Source organism: Anser brachyrhynchus (assembly GCF_964034855.1).
Source record: "Anser brachyrhynchus genome assembly, chromosome: 18".
NCBI lineage: Eukaryota > Metazoa > Chordata > Aves > Anseriformes > Anatidae > Anser > Anser brachyrhynchus.
The window spans coordinates 2,687,614-2,703,008 of record NC_137711.1 but is presented as its reverse complement, the minus strand read 5'-3'; the positions used below and the strand labels follow the sequence as shown (position 1 = coordinate 2,703,008).

Sequence of the window (15,395 nt, the reverse complement as noted above, 5' to 3'; positions counted from 1 at the left end):
TCCTGTGCGAGCATCTCCCCAGGCAGCACCTCCTTTTGCTTTCAAAAGGCCTCGCTGCAGCTGAACGCAGGCAGCGGTCTGGGAGGTTGGATGGGAGACGGGTCTGGAGATTTTTTTTTTTTCCCCTTACGATAGAAGCTGGTATTTTTTTTAATTTATTTATTTTTTCTCATGTTCTGATCTTGAAACTCCTTATGCATGCGTTAAACTCGGAGCGGATGAGCCTATTTTTTTGCAGGAGTCAGCGGGACTGGGTGTGCTCGCAGTTGAGCACACGCGTAAGGATTTACGAGGCTGGGGGTGTATTCTGACCTGGTGCCAAGTGGGGTGGACATCAGGGATCTGCCTGGATGATTTACACCACCCTCCTCTCCCTTGGCTCCTTTTTTTCCCTTTCTGCTTGTCCGTTCTCGCAAGTTAGAAAGCGGTATCGGATTCGAGAGCGTTTATGTGTATAAGTGAAACTGCAGCCTGGAACCTCGCACAGGGACTTGTGTAGAGGCTTTGACAGAAGGGCTTATAAAGGGAGGTTTGTACTTACAGCTCCTGATTTAGAAGGCTGGGTGGAGAGATGTAGCCTAACAGGGTTTGATCCACGTGGACGTATGTGGGTAGAGAAAAATCTGCCCGGTTGTGTCAGGGACACTTGACTGGAAAAAAAAAAAAAAAAACCAGGGCAAGAAGTGCCGTCTTCTGCCACGGTGCTGCTCCATCAGGAGGTTCGTAATGCTTTCCGAACTGAAATAAAACTGCACGACCAGAGCTGAGGAAAGGCTTTTGTTCTTCGCATACCCCTCGCTTTGCTTTATTACGTGAGGTGCGAGCACGTGTGTGCTCTCAGCAGGTTGCTGGAGGACGAGCTACATGTTCGTGCCCTCTGACTGCTGGCACAAACCCCTCCGAGGCTCCGAGCTCCCCTGGGAGCTGCTCCGCGCCCTGCACACCTCCGCCAGCACTGCTCGGGGCTTCCTGAGGCTTTTTGCACACTCAGGCACATCGCTGAAGGACAGCGAGGCCGAGACTTCGTGGTCGTGGTTGCACGGAGCTGCTCCGGTGCTGGGCAGCACCCAAAGGTGCTGCAGGGTTTGCCCGCGGTCGCCCCGAGCCCCCCGCGTGTTTGCAGGCAGTCGGGGGAAGCATTGGGTGCCTGGAGGCATTGCCAGCAGAGGGAGCATGAGTGAGGTCCTGCCAGCTGCGCTGTCCAGAGCTGTCGAGTCTCACCGTCGGTTATTTTGGTACAAAATAAGCAAACAAGCTCGTAAGTGGAAAAAAAGAAAAGAATAGCAAAAGAGGGCTGCCTAGCGGGGGAGCACAAAGGCAGGTTGGTGGCAATCCCGACTGCGTCGACAACTGCATTTGTCTGAACCCTCACAAAATCTCCCTCCGCTAAAGGTTGCTCGGGGAGGGGAGACCCTGGGCACGGGGCACAGTGGGTGCCCCCTGTCCCCGCAGGACAGCCCCTGAGCCACGCTGCCACCCAGGCTGCGGGCAGCTCACCTGCTCAGTAATTCAGATTACCGAATTATTAAGCACACCTGAAAAAGACCTCGCAGCACCCAGTGCTGTGCCAGTGTGTTAAAAAGCCTGAAATCTAAAACTGGAACTGGAGTGAGACCTGAGGCAAAGTGGTGTTCATGGGCTGATGGGGAGCGGACCCGTGCCGGACTTAAGAAAACTGTTTTTTTTGGGGGCTGTGCAGAGTAATGGGGAAAGTTTTGTTCCTCTGCTGAGTTTTCCAGGGTTAGGAAGAGCAGAGGTGTTTGTGGCTGGGCTGGGGCAGGTGGTTTAATGCATCCTGCTCCCGCCCTGGCCGTGAGGACACCTGCTTTTATGCTGCGTGTAAGAGGATTGCTGCTAAATGATGGGGAGGGGGTCAGAGCCCGGGGCTGCGCGTGGTCACACGTAGTGGGGTTTTGGGGCGAAACCTCAGTAAATTAGGGGAAATGCAGGAGTGCAGCCAAGGGTTTGCAGGCGTGGGTGAGGCCACCCAGCTCCCGTATGCGATTGCACGCCACGATGCATTTTTGGAGAGCGCTTTGCCGCACGCAGCGCTCTGCCCTGCTGCTGGCCGCAGCGGGAGGCGTCTGTCTGCGTGTCCGTGTGTCCCCGGCGTGCGCTGCAGCCCGTGCCCCCTGCTCCGCCGGCAGGTGCTCCCCGGCAGGGAGAAAAGAGAAGCGAAGGTAGCAGCACTGAAAGCCGCCCTGTCCTCCAGACCCTCCTGCACAAAAGGCCTTTTGTTCCGCGGGCGGATTCCAAGAGCTTTTCTCCAGTTCTGATTCCAGCAAACTCCCACTGGAAGCAGGCAGCCGAGGTTTTGAAAACAAAGCAGCAACTAAACCAAAAGTCCCTCGGCAAAATCCCAGCGAGGGCTGGAGGCTCTTGACAAACGGCCTCCCCGGCCGGCAGTTCCTGTGGATTTCCTAGCTGGAGATAAGCAGCAGAGCACGCGGGCTCTGCGATGGGAAGGCAGCGAAGCCAGCGGCCCTTGGCAGGGGGAAGATACCGGTGTGATTTACGGCGTATCGGTGACTCGAGGGAGTGACTCCCTCTGCTGCTCGGCTCCCTGGAGCTCCACGCTGTGATTTCTCGTGATAACCGGGTGAGAGGAGAGGCCCCGAGGCTCCCAGGCGGGCTCCCGATGGCCTCTGCCGCTCCCTGGGCTCTCCACCACCACCGCATCCTTCCCAGGGCAATACAAGGATGCAGCGGGGACGTGGGAAGCAAAATCCCCTTGGCCACCGCTTGGACACTAATAAGGTTTCCACAAGCTGTTACCGCTTGTGCAGCACGGGGGGCTTGATGCCCACCCAGGGCCAAGCTGGTGCTGGGGCAGCCGCAAGTGATTTGTGGGGTTTGAGGCCATTTGGGGCGGGAGCAGGCTGGTGGTAGAGGATTTCTGCTGCGCGGGGGCTGCGTGCGGAGCCGGAGCACTGCATCAGCACCTGCGCAGCCACCAAAGCAAATCAAATCGGTGGGTAAAAAAATAGTTAGGCGGAACAAGGTGAGAAGAAGAGGCTTTGGCCCCTGTGGGATTTCCATCAGACTGCTGGAGATGGGGTGTGTGCAGGCACGCCGTCAAATTTTGCATTTTGGGCTTTTTACGCAGCGATTTTCTGCAGGCGCCTCCCCAGCCCTTGCAGGGAGGCTCAGGCTGGTGCTCACCGGCACCAGGGGGAACGGGCCTGCCGCGTGCGCCCCTGCTGCCTCGTGCCCCTCTGCCACGCGGGCAGCCTCCTCCGCCGGCTGCCAGCCTCCTGGTCCCGGAGGTGACTCAGAGCCCCGAGCACCCGGCGTTTTTTTTGCCTCCGTTCGTTATTGCGGCACAGCCGAGCGCCAGGCGGGGAGGCACACGCGCACAAACAAGGCTTGTGCAACCTGCCCACGGCCACGGACGGGGTCATCGGGGACGCAACCGGAGCGTGCACATCGCGGTGCCGGGTGCCTGCCGCCCACCACCTCCTCTCCTCTTTCCGTGGTGGGTCAGGAGGCTGCGGGAGGGCATCGTTGGAGCACCTCGTGCTTCCTCCTTGCACCCCCCTGGGCCATCTCTGCTCCGAGCAGAGCTGGGCAGGGGCAAGGCTCGTGCTGGGGGCAGCTCGGGGCAGTCAGGGTGCAATTGCCCACCAGGGGATGTGCCCAGCTGTGCTCCCGGCGTGTCTCTCTCCTGCTCGGTGACGTTGCCACCGCCTGCACAGAGGTTGCAAGGAGCCGTGCCCTTTCCCCCAGGCCACTGAAGTTCATGCAGCTGGATGCACACGTGGGATAGGTTCAGCCAAAGTGTTGTAACCGCTTTGTTTTTTTGTTTGGTTTTTTTTTTTTTTTTATATATATATTAAAGCCTCTTGTGCCCTACGCTGAAAGCCGCAGGCAAGCAAAACTCTCCTATCTCCCATCTCCTACTTGCACTAGCACCTAAAGTATGATGAATTTCAGTCTGGTTTGCGTCGCATCTGTTTTCTAAAGAAAAGCAGGACGTCAGGGGAGGACTCTGTCTTGCCTCATCATGCCTGCAGGTCCCAGCCCAGCCCTGGCAGCAGCTTGGCAGGAAGGTCGGGGTGGCCCCGCGCTGCGCCCGGCGCTGCCTGCAGCTCCCTGGCTGCGGCTGGTACAGCTGGCAGAGCTGTCTGCTGTCACCACCCGATTTCCTCTGAATTGTCAGCCTCAGCAAAGAGCACGTGGCTGCTCTCTGACGGTCTGCGAGCCTGACAGCGGGTGCTGCAGCTCTCCTTTCCTCCCACGGGGGTATTCCTGCAAGCAGACGCTGCAGCGAGGTGCAAGGAACGCGTCGAGGCAGAGACAGGTTGGGAAGGGAAGTCCAAGGTCCCGGCAATGGAGAGTCCAGGATGGTGCCGAAGCCCATAAAACAGCTCAGCGAGGTTGCAGCACCTGCGATGGGGCAGGAAAGACCGTCCTAAAGCATCGCAGCCTCTCCCGTGCGGCCTGGTCCCGATCAAAGCGTCTCTTCCCCGCCGCACTCAGAAGGTCTGAACGCCTCTAAAATGCAGAGGTGCTCTTATCGGAGGGACCAACAGCCTCTCGTAACCAGAATAAGCTGGCAGATAAGGAGAAATTGCATCCCTCTGGTTTCTACATCGGCCCAGATAAAGGCAGCAGACTGCAGCCCGTTTGCAGGGTGCATTAAGAGAAAAATGGGCAGAGTGGGGGAGATCAGCCTGAGTCAGGAAATTACCCTCAAAATTGAATTACCGAAACGCAGAGCTTATTGAATGGCAAGCAAATGGGTTCTGCTATTGGCACAGCTGGGCGACGTTTCTGTATGTTTCGGCGCTGCGGGACACGCAGATTACCCTGCTGGAGCCCTCGTTGCCGGCCTTTCTGCTTCGCCTTCTTCCAGCGCTTTGCTCCCGTGCTGCTCACCGCAAACCGTCCCCTGCTGGAGGCAGGCTCAGAGGGCTGACCTGGCGGTGAATTCACCTCGCAGCAGAACCGAAGATCTTTGTCTCCATTGCTCGGCAGAGCTGACGTCCGTCGGCGGCTGCGAATCGGGAACGCAGCTCTTTTGCAGCGGGGACGGGCCCCGAGCCGCAGCTAACCCCGGCGCGAGCAGGGCACAGCCTTGCGCAACCTCCGCCGCCCGGTTCACGCGGTGCACCTCCTCGCAACAGCCCTGCTATTTTGGTTTGGGGCCTCTCCTGCGCTGGGTTCATTGCAGGTTGCGGGGCTGAGTCACGGGAGCGAGCGGAGCCTTGCGACAAGGCGGCCCCGGGGCTGGGCGCAGCAAGACGGGATGGGACGGGACGGGACGGGACGGGGCGGCTGCTGCGCTCCGGTCCCAGCGGCGCCGTGCAGTGCTAACAGTGTCCTGGCACGGGGCTGGGGGGACGGCTGTGCCCGGCCCATGGCATGGTGTGTCCTTCTGGGCTTTGGAAGCCTCAGGAATTAACCCAGGAGGTGACTGCACCATCCTCTGCTCGCTTCCAGGTTTTCAGCTGTTGCTTTTCCCCATGGGGACGCAGGGTGCAGGGCTCCCTGTCTCCGTATTTTTACTGCTCGGGCTGACCTTGGGAAGAGGGAATTAACCACTTCTAGGCTGCGGTTCTGAGGTTATCTCCTCGCCAAGGGGAATTTGGGTGATGGGCTGGCTGCGGCTGGGTGCCCGGGGTGTCTGTAGGAGCCGGACACCCCGCTCAGTCAGAGCCAGAAAGGAGAGGAAAAGAGCAAGGGAAAAGGACTCAAGCACTCCCTTCAGCCTGCTGGCATTTCCAGCTTCGTTATTAGACAGGACTAATTGATTGATTGGTTTTGTTTTGGAGGAAAGCACAAGAGGAAAAGCAGAGGGCTGGGAGGTCAGAGGAAGCCGGGGCTGTCCCGTGGTATCTCTGCGCCGTGTTTCGGGCATATCCTGGTGCCGGATCTTGCCATATCCATGACAGCTGTAAAAGCGCCCCTGCTTTTCCTGCTTCCTGTCCCAAAATGCAGTTTGTGGGGAAAAAAACAAAACAAAAAAAAAAAAAAGGAAAAGAAGAATGCTTCAGTGGTGGGGCTGGCCGTGGTGATGGTGTGTCCAGTCCTGGATGTGCTGATGGCCACCAAAGGAGCTGGAAGCTCCACGGCACCAAATGCAAGGAAGAGGACGGAGCTGGGACCTGGGATCTGGCACCTGGGATCTGGGATCTGTGAGCCAGGAGCTGCTGCAGCCCCATGAGCTCGGCCCCTTCCCCCAGCAGCCCCGTGCCGAGTTGTTAAGGAAACGGATCCCAAGTTTGCCGTTTCCAAGGCGTCACTGCAAGCGGCCGTGAGGGAAGGTGCAGATGGGAGAGGTGCAGGAGCCGTCCCCGCCGGGCACGGAGCGGCACCACGCTCCACATCGCGCCGTCTGGCTGCCTCCAGCCCGTCCAGGTGCTGATGGAGCGATGGGGGAGCAGCCAGTGGCACTTGGCCGAGCCTGTTTATTGCCAGGGCTAAGGAGAGAGAAGCTGAATTATGTTTTGAGGAGGCAAAGAAAGCACAGCATCCGCTTCAGCCCTTCCCTTGGCTTTTGATTGAAACTTTAACAGCCTTTAAGAGCCTCTTGCATGCTAAATTCCTTTTTTGTGGCTCAGTGAGGGGTTGGAAAACATTTCCAGGCCCGCTTCCATGTCACCAGTGCTTACATGAACACCTAGCTTTTGTTTTTCTCCAGAAACCGGGGCTTGGCTAAAGCCGTGCACTTACAAACCGGGGGTGGGTGCCCCTCAGCCGCTTGCCCACCCTGCCCCTGGCTCCCTGCTCCCAGCGTCTCGCCGTGGCTTTGTGCGGCTCCCCAGGGGTGAGCAGGGGTGTGCAGCCCACCAGCAGCCTCCCTGCCACCTGCGGAGCTGTGCCAAAACCCCTGAACCCAAAAGGCACGCCAGGATCCCTATCTCCCCTGTTTTGGTATCCCGCGTGCCGTAGTTTCGAGGCACTCCTGCAGCCCACGGAGGGCCGTGGCGATGCAGGAGCCCGTGGCTGGGGCTGTGGATGTGCTCCCATGGCCGGTGGGAAGGCTGCTGGGGGGCTGCTGGCAGGTGCCCCCCCTGGGAAGAACCGTTCCTGCCAATAACCCCCCGGTGCGCTCCTGTGCGTGAAGCTCGTGTCGGCTCTGACCACTGAATAATTGACCTTGAGTAATTTGCAAGCATAAATAATCAACCTGCGAGATGGTCTTTAATCATTGTTAAAAAAAATAATAAATCAGACTTGGTTCCCTTCTCTGGTCATCTCGTGGGAGACTGGTGTTAAACACGAGGTTGGGACATCAGCTGCAGCAGGAGCTGCATCGCTCCCGGTGCCGTCAGCAGCTCTGGGACACCTTCGTGTTTATGTGCCCATGCTGATGGGTGAAGTCCTCAGAATTTGGGTGTTTTCACTCCTGGCCTGCAAGGCTGGAAATTCTCCTTCACAGCGCTGACCCTGTCATTTTTTGGCTGGCACTGGGGTACGAATAAGAGATGCCCGTTGCAGCTGAACACCAGGTCTCTGCACGAGGCGCATTTGCAGCACATCTGGGACAAAAAACAGTAAAAATCTTCACTTCTGGGTTGTTGCAAGACCCGTCTCAGTTTGAGGTTTTGCACCAAGCCATGGCCAGGGGTCCTCGCCCACTGAGTGCAGTGTCAGGCGAGCCGGGGGCGTGCAGCCATGGGGTACCGGGTGCTCCTTTTTGGCTTGTTTGGCTTTCAAAAACTTTCGGGAACGTCAGACCCCAAATCCTTAAGAAAGTCAGGAATAGTAATGAGCCACTTTTATCTCTCAGAAAAGGGGCAGAAAGAGGCATTTCCCTCCTGTGAAATTTCACCAGCAGACTGCATGCTAAGGAGTGTTATTTGAAAGAAAGTGTTGCTGCATGGCTGTTAAACACGGCTTTAATAATAAATTGTGGTGAAGACAGAACTGGTTAATATCCTTTCAAGGAAATAGGAGCTTTTTGTGGCAAGGAACCATTTACTTTGGATTATATCATAAAAAGTTTTTGACTGCCATGAGAAGTCCGGAGACTGGGGAAAGGGATTTTCCTTCAGAAGAGAAGGTTTATTTTCTGTTACAGTGTATGCGGGCAGTGAATTCCTCTGTCTTCCCTTTCTTTGTTATTTTCTGTTATGTTTCCTACCCTTCTGCCGTGAAACTTTGAGGTCTCACTTTCCGGTATTGCTATTTAACATCGCTCTAATTGGAAGGGGGCAGCGACACTAATTCCGCGCGCTCGGGCGGCGGCGGTGGGAAGAGGTTAACAGGCCTCCTGGAAGCTGTATTTTCCTCCCCTCCCTCAGGAACTGGGTTTAAGACCTTCACAGGGAAGTATTTAATGTGGTTTCATTAAGTCACTTCTTCTTTTTCCTGCTGCAGGTTTGTTCTCGGACCTCGCTCCCGTGGGTGCTGGGGCAGGGGGCTCGCTCTGCGCCCTCCGGGGCAGCACCGAGGGCTCCCAAAGGGGGCGAGGGCAGCATTTAGCAAGTGCTTTGCTAAAGAAGGTGGATGTAAGTTTGCGCTTAGCATCGCTGAGACCCCGGATGTTTCACTGAATCAGAACTCGGGGCTGGGAGATCTCCGTGCCCTGCTCAAAACCAGTCTATTTATTTTTTTTTTTCGCGTTTATTCTTAAAACCTGGCTTTTGAGTCAAGTGTTTGTGAAAGTCTCCGCGTGGAAAATTGCAGGGAAGAGCTTTCAAATGAGCTTTAGCATGCAGGCTCCGAGACCAGCAAGCTACCTGGGGCTGTTTACACGGCACGCGACTCCCGATTTCTGGGTGCCGGGGGGCAGACGCGTGATCCCATCTGCCCGCCAGCTGAGACCGCGAACCTTCTGCACAAGGAGCCACGTTTAGGCTTCGTGCTTTGTACGATGCGTCGCTGGGGCTTTCTACACTGCAGATCCCGGGGAGAGGCAGCAAACCGCCCGCACCCACGCTCAGGAACAGCTGGTTTGTGCCCGGGGCTGAGCCTTGTGCCAATATTTTGGGGCCTGAGGCATCTGGGCTGCAGCTGGGTGGCTGGTGTCCCCACGGGCTTTGGTGCTTCAGCCTTCCTCTGAGTTGGGGACTTCCTCAGTCACCTGCTTCTACTGGATTTGCAGTCTCCAAGAGCTCAGTTTCTCTGTTAGACACAGCTGAAGTCAGCCAGTGGACTTACACTTAACCACGAGGGACACAGACAGTCGGATATATACACGTGCGGTGATTTTCTTCAGGAAACAAAGCTAAAAATAACAATGATTCACAAAAACGCTACGAAAAACACCATCCTTCTAGTGGCTGGAGCAGGTAACATCCCATTCTGCGTGCTGTTAAGCTGCCTCCACGTTTTGAGCTCCTGCACAGATGACTTTCTGCAGACTGCAGTTCCGCACAGCGTCGTCTTTCGAAAGCGACGTCTGCTGTGGTGAAGTGGAGGCTGTTATTTTGACAGCGAGATGCTTGCTTGGCAGCTGTTGTTGCAGAGTACTGATCTTGGAACTACCATTTTTTATTTTTTTATTTTTTTTTTAAAAAAAAGAGCCCTCCGAGCGTCAGTGCCTGCCTCTGGGGACAAACTCCCCCAAGCAAGCGTGACCTGGATGCTGCCCCTGGCACGGGCGCTGGAGCCGCGCGGCCGCGGGTGCGCTGGGTACCCGGTGCTGCCCCCCTTCCCTGGGTCCCTTGCTGTGACTTTCCCACGTATTGTTTGCTTGGGAGCAGGTCTTGCCTAGGCCACGCTGCTTGCTTGCACCCTCCCCGATGTGCGTGCTCAGAGGGATCGGGGTTAGTTTAAATAGGATTTTTTTTCTTTTCTTTTGCAAACCCGCACGCAAGGAGCGGCTTGGGCACCGGGTGTTTTATTCTTATCCCCGCTGCTCGCCTGCCGGGGTCCCTCCCTGTCTTTGCGGGACATTTTATTTAGTAGGGCTTGTGTCTTGGAGCAGCTGCAGAGCCTCAGCTGAGATCCCCCATGCAGCTGGGAGCTGGGAAGGGGGGAGCCCGCTTCATGCTCGGGGTGGCTGATGCTTTGTGGCCAGGGTGGCTCACTCTTCATGGTCAGGATGGCTACTGCTTTGTGGCCAGGATGGCTAGTACTTAACGCTCAAATGCTCAGGATGGCTAACGCTTCATGCTCAGGGTGGCTAATGCTACCTGGCTTTGTGGCCAGGATGGCTGATGCTACCCGTGAGGCACTTTCAGCCCCCAACCCCAGGAGGCTTGGAGGGACGAGCAGTTTGCACCCCTCAAAACAAAAGGAGCCGAGACCCTTTGATCTGGTGGAGAGGCATGAAAACTTGCGCTTGCAGCCCGAGACATTCATTACACGAGCAGCAGGGGGGTAGCAGTGCGGAGGTGACCCGTCACACCCTGGCATGGGGAGCGGGTCCGCAGGAGGTGCGGGCGCATCCCCCCCGTGGTGATTCCCACTCGCGGTCCTTCCCCGTGCTCTCCCGAGCCGTGTGCGCTCCGTGCCGCTGCTGTTGCTTTCTTCTGTCTCGAAAAGAAAACCCCAAAGAACGTTAAACTGCGTCTGTGTCTTGGCAGCTCGAATATGCGAGCAGATTGTGCTTCAGAAAAATGGCAAAGTTTCAAAATATTGTATTCTGCGAAGAAGAGACAAGGAAAATAAACTCCCCAAAGTGCAGATTTTATTTCACCAGGAGGCGGAAGGCTTTTAATATTTATTTGGGTTTGGCGTTTTGCTACCTAGTTCTGCTGCTGACACCACTTGTGAACCACGGGAAGATTAAATGCTTCATAATCCAACCTGGTCCGTGTTCAAGGCAGGGTCATTTCCAGTTGGTTCCTCTACACCCTCACAGAGCTACCTGAGAGCAGGTTCCTGAGGTGCAGGTACAGCACCTGGGACTGTGCAAGCAAATCCACAAAGGAAAAAAATAGAATGGAAAAAAAAAAAAAAAGAGAGTAAATATCCACTTGTTTCCCTTTTATGTTGGTGGTTGCGTGCGTATCGTTGCAGCAGTGTGGCTGGCTGGATGCTCAATGTGCAGAAGCAGCAGCATGCCAAGGGATGGCTGGTGAGTGTTAGTAGGAAAAGTTCAGCTCTAGAGTTAAAGAGGCAGGTTCTGCCTCCGTGGGCAGTTGAGCGAATTTCTGTCTTCATTCCCATGTGCAAAATCAGGATGAAAATGCAGATTTTTCACATGCCCGTGATTGCCTTGTTTGCTTAAACTGCGAGAGGATGCAGACAGGTTTTTGGAGGCAGAGAGGCCACGGGGATGGCAGACTTAGAGGCTGCCAGGGAAACAGGGGGTTGTTTGCTCGCGCTGCAGGACCTGTGTTTTGGAGATTCTTTTTTTAGCTAAAAGATGACAACATCGAGAACACCGCTACCGATTTAGCATCCTGTTGGATATGAAATGCATTTGAGGCAGTTTGGGCAAGACATGGTACAGCAGGGGCTGCTTCTCAGCTGGGCCTTCTGGAGACCTCTGTGTGCAAGAAAAGTAGCAAAAGGGTCAAAGAACAGCTCCGCTAGCTGTAGAAATTCCTGCACTTGTTTTTACAATTATTTGTACTTCCTTACAGACCAGCTTCTACCTCTTGGAAAATCTGAGAGCTGTTCCTCATGCTTCTGAGTGGCCCCACATCTTTTATTTTGTCTCTTCTGTGTTAGACTGGAAGCTCTTTGGAGCAGAGAACTTTTTGTTTTGTTTTGTTTTTGTTTTTTTTTGCTTTGTAAGTTTGCAGCTCTGCAGATTTCTAACGACAATAGCGAGCGTGCACAGTGGTTTCCAGTAAATGCTTTTCCCACGAGGTGTCATCAGCTGGGTTGTAGCAGCCTGTCCCATCCTGGAATTGCTCTTTGCCAAACGGAGCGAGCACGATCTTGTCTTTTGGAGCAAATGTTAAAGGAAAAAAAAAAAAAAAAGAAGGTTGGCAATCTGAATTGACTAATTACTTCAAAAAGGTCATTTTCAGTTCTGGGTGCTTGCGCTTTGATCTAGCACCCCTCCGGCACTGGGATGCGCAGACATCTATCGACCTGGGTTTGTGTCAAGGGGAAAAACAAACCCAAACATGTATAGGTGAAGTTTGAAGGAGAGCGTTGGGAATAAAGAGTAGAGCTCAGGCTTAAAAGAAAGACAGTAATTGATATAAATTGTTAGGCTGAAAATGTTTAAAGCCTAAATTAGCCGCCTGTGCCTTTTTTGGGGGACCAGGGATTTTATTACACGCTCAACCAGCCAGATGTTTACCTTGGGGTTTTGGTGACATGACTTATGTTTTCAGGTTATTTTATCCATGAATCCAAAACCCCGTGCTGAAATGTGGCTGTATATGTTTAGTCATAAAAAGGTTCTTGTATTTCTCTAGTCTGCCTGGCTCTTATGTCTGCCGGCTTGGACCCCCTTTACAGGAGAGCCTGCATTTGAACTGCTTCAGAGCTTGAGCTGCATCCAGCTCAGCAAGGCTTGGCTGGTCAGTGTGAACAGAAACAAATGGCTTTGAAGCCTGCAGACTTCATTCTGCTGTATTTTTTGCTGGGTTTGCACAACTTTAATGGCCAGGAGGTGAAACGTCAGTTTAAACAGAATCAGAATCTAGTTCGGGACTTTCGGATTCAATCTGAGAAGGATTTTTAATCCTGCCAGGGTTTGCAGTAATATATCTGGAATGGTTAAAATCTGTCTAAGAAACATTTTAAGGGATCCTACATGGGTAGGGCTGACGAAGGAGAAATACCTTTCTTTTTGCATTTTCACATGGCCTTTTCGCATGCTAGGACTCTTGCCTGTTTTCTGTACCAAGCTGGCAGCCAGACCTTGCAGGTCTAAATGAAGCGTTACTGAACAAAGGCACTTTATGTTTTGAACTCTGTGCCCTGAGTCTACACCACCAGCCTGGCCTGGCGTTTATGTTAAGTAAGGTCAACAAATATAGACAAGCTGCATTTTGCAAATTAAAACCAAAAAAAAAAAAAAAAAGGCCTTTCTTTAATTCTGCCTCTTTCTTGTTTCGCAGGCAAGAAGAGAAACCCTGGGCTGAAAATTCCTAAAGAGGCATTTGAGCAACCACAGACAAGCTCCACGTAAGTCGCCAAACACTGAGGGAGAATAAAAAGAAAACCACGAGCCCCGGCTGCCTTCCAGTGCCTGCGCTGCTGGGGCCGGGCCGGTCACAGCCAGCAGCCGGGGCTCGTCCTTGCAGGGCTGGGATAACGGGAACCCTTCGCGAGGAAAATGCCTAGGTTCATTGTGGCACCATTGGGGAGGATCAGAATCAACAGCCCTTGGATTTCTTCCCCAGCTGCACCTCAGGGGTCTCCGTCCATCACGCTCTACCCTTGGTCCATGTCTTTGCTGCTTTGTGATGTGCCGAGGAAAAGGAAAAAAAAAACAGGGTGGGCACCTGGTTTTAACCCACGTGGCACTTCTGCCACCCAGATCGAGTCTGAGAAGCAGCTGGTCAAGGCAAAAAAAGGAACCCCTTGCCTACATATTCAGCCCTGCAAAAGAAAACCTTGTGTTTTTAGGGCATTTTTTTTTCAACTGTGAAGGCTGCAGGTATCAGAGCTCACCTCCATGAAGAAGCTCTGTAGCTGTGTACTTTCCACCTGCCCTCACATGGGAATAATTTCAGGCTGATCACCCCATTCCAGAAATAAAATAGCAAAACCCCAGGTGTTCTCCTCCCTCCCTCCTGCCCCTCACAGCCCCAGCCCCATCCCGCTGCCCCTGGGTGCTTCGGAGCAGCAGCTGTTGGGTGCACACCGTGCTGATGCCCAAGCCTCCCTTTTGGGGTTTAGTGGGGCAGGTCAGCATGGACCCCATACCTCGTGTCCAGCAGAGGAGCGTGGTACGGGCAATGTTTTTGGTAAAAACAACCAATTCTGCAGTGCTGGAAATGAGGGGCTCCCCGAGAGCCCCATCCATGGGCAGCCCCGAGCTGACACCTTCCCTGCCCGGGGAGAAGGGGGAGGATGTGGCGAGAGGCTGAGCCCTCCCCATCTTGTCTTAGCTATTTCTGGAAAGGATTAACGGAAACCAGGTTTTGCTTTTGACCTTTATGCCCACTTAGTCCATATTTCATGCAGGCTGACAGAGATTTGGTGCTTGTCACCTCGCTTGCCTTGCCCAAGTGCAGGCTGCTGAAGGAACAGATCTCTGGGTTCCTGCACAGGGGATTGGATGTGAGAAATGCCAGCTCCAGCAGCTGCCTTCGTGATCCCTTTTTGGGGTGACTTTGTGGATCTTGGTTGTATTTATTAATCCTGCAAAGCTAGGAGACCATTAGGCTGCAAGGGCTGCCAGCTTGCACCAGCAAGGGGATGGACAGGGGTCTTTGGGGGTTGTAAATACTTGTTGAGGGAAAAATTCACCTTTTAAGGAACATTTCACATCTCTTCCCTTTTCTCTCCTGCAGGCCACCCAGGGATCTAGACTCCAAAGCCTGCATCTCTATTGGTGAGGAGGTAAGACTGGGAGTGACGATGAGAAGAAGACCTTTGGGGACAGGCGCCCGTCCAGGGCTGGCTGCTTCTCCACGCAGGCTGCTCTTGGGATTGCTTCCTTCTTAACTGCAGCCAGAACTGGGGAGGTTGACAAACACCGGCTATTTACAAAATGTGGCCCATTTTGCTTGAAGCAGGGGGGTAGATGCTGGATGCATGGAAGCTGAGAAGAGCCAGGCTGGGATTTTGCTCCTCCTGGTTTTTGTGAGCCCCGCGAGCCACCTCCAGCCCTGGAGAGCCAACTGCTGGCTGCTGGTGGTGCTCCTCCAGCAAGGGCTGTCCCCAGAGCAACCGGTGGGCAGCTGGCTCTGACCTGCTGCTTGTCCCCACCCTCTCCGATGTGCCCCCAGGGGCTTGCCCTTTGCTTCCCATCACACCGGGGGCTCCTTCAAGTGTTCCACTTCGGAGATCCCTGCCCTGCCTGAGGTGCAACTAATCCCCTGGAAATATCCGTTGCAAAGCAAGGGGATTACTAGCATGAGATCTTACTCTCCTTTGCAGTTGCTCTGCTGATTTAAAGCCTTCGTCCAAAGTATTTCCCTTCGCTAATACTGAAGGCCTTCTCAAGAGCCTGACTCAGGGTAGATCTTCCTGTCCTGGAAGCAAATCCTTCTGACAGCATGGAAAGCGGTCCACCTGATGCTATAAAAACATAGCAGGAAAAAAACAAAACCGAGGGCAGCTATTTTGATAGGAGAAAACGGCACAGCAGAATTTAAAAAACACTTTAAAGCCGGGTAATAAATTTATTAGGTGCAAAAGATAGACCTCGGTGTCAGCAAGTTAATTTATGAAGTGGAATACTAACGCAGTGGCGTTTTATGCTGTCTATCTTTGGATGCTTTTCTTTCATTTTGGACTTTGTATTTTCCCTGGCATGGAGCAGGGGCTGGAAGGTGGAAAGAGTGCGAGATGCCTCTGGAGCAAAATGGTGCAGCACCAAGGCAGAACAACTGCCTGCTGCTAGAGCAAATCCAAGAAAATCA

The 15,395-nt window shown here is 54.0% G+C and overlaps 1 protein-coding gene across 3 annotated transcripts in view; it reads left to right on the top strand.

The window, feature by feature from the left end:
• MAP2K6 (mitogen-activated protein kinase kinase 6) overlaps positions 1 to 15,395 on the top strand; it is a 55,777-nt gene that overhangs the window by 9,050 nt on the left and 31,332 nt on the right. For all 3 annotated transcript variants that reach the window (XM_080561290.1, XM_080561289.1, XM_080561288.1), the window contains exons 2-3: positions 12,921 to 12,987; positions 14,322 to 14,370. In XM_080561290.1, the coding sequence (XP_080417416.1) occupies positions 12,921 to 12,987; positions 14,322 to 14,370 (116 nt within the window). The remainder of the gene's footprint in view (positions 1 to 12,920; positions 12,988 to 14,321; positions 14,371 to 15,395) is intronic.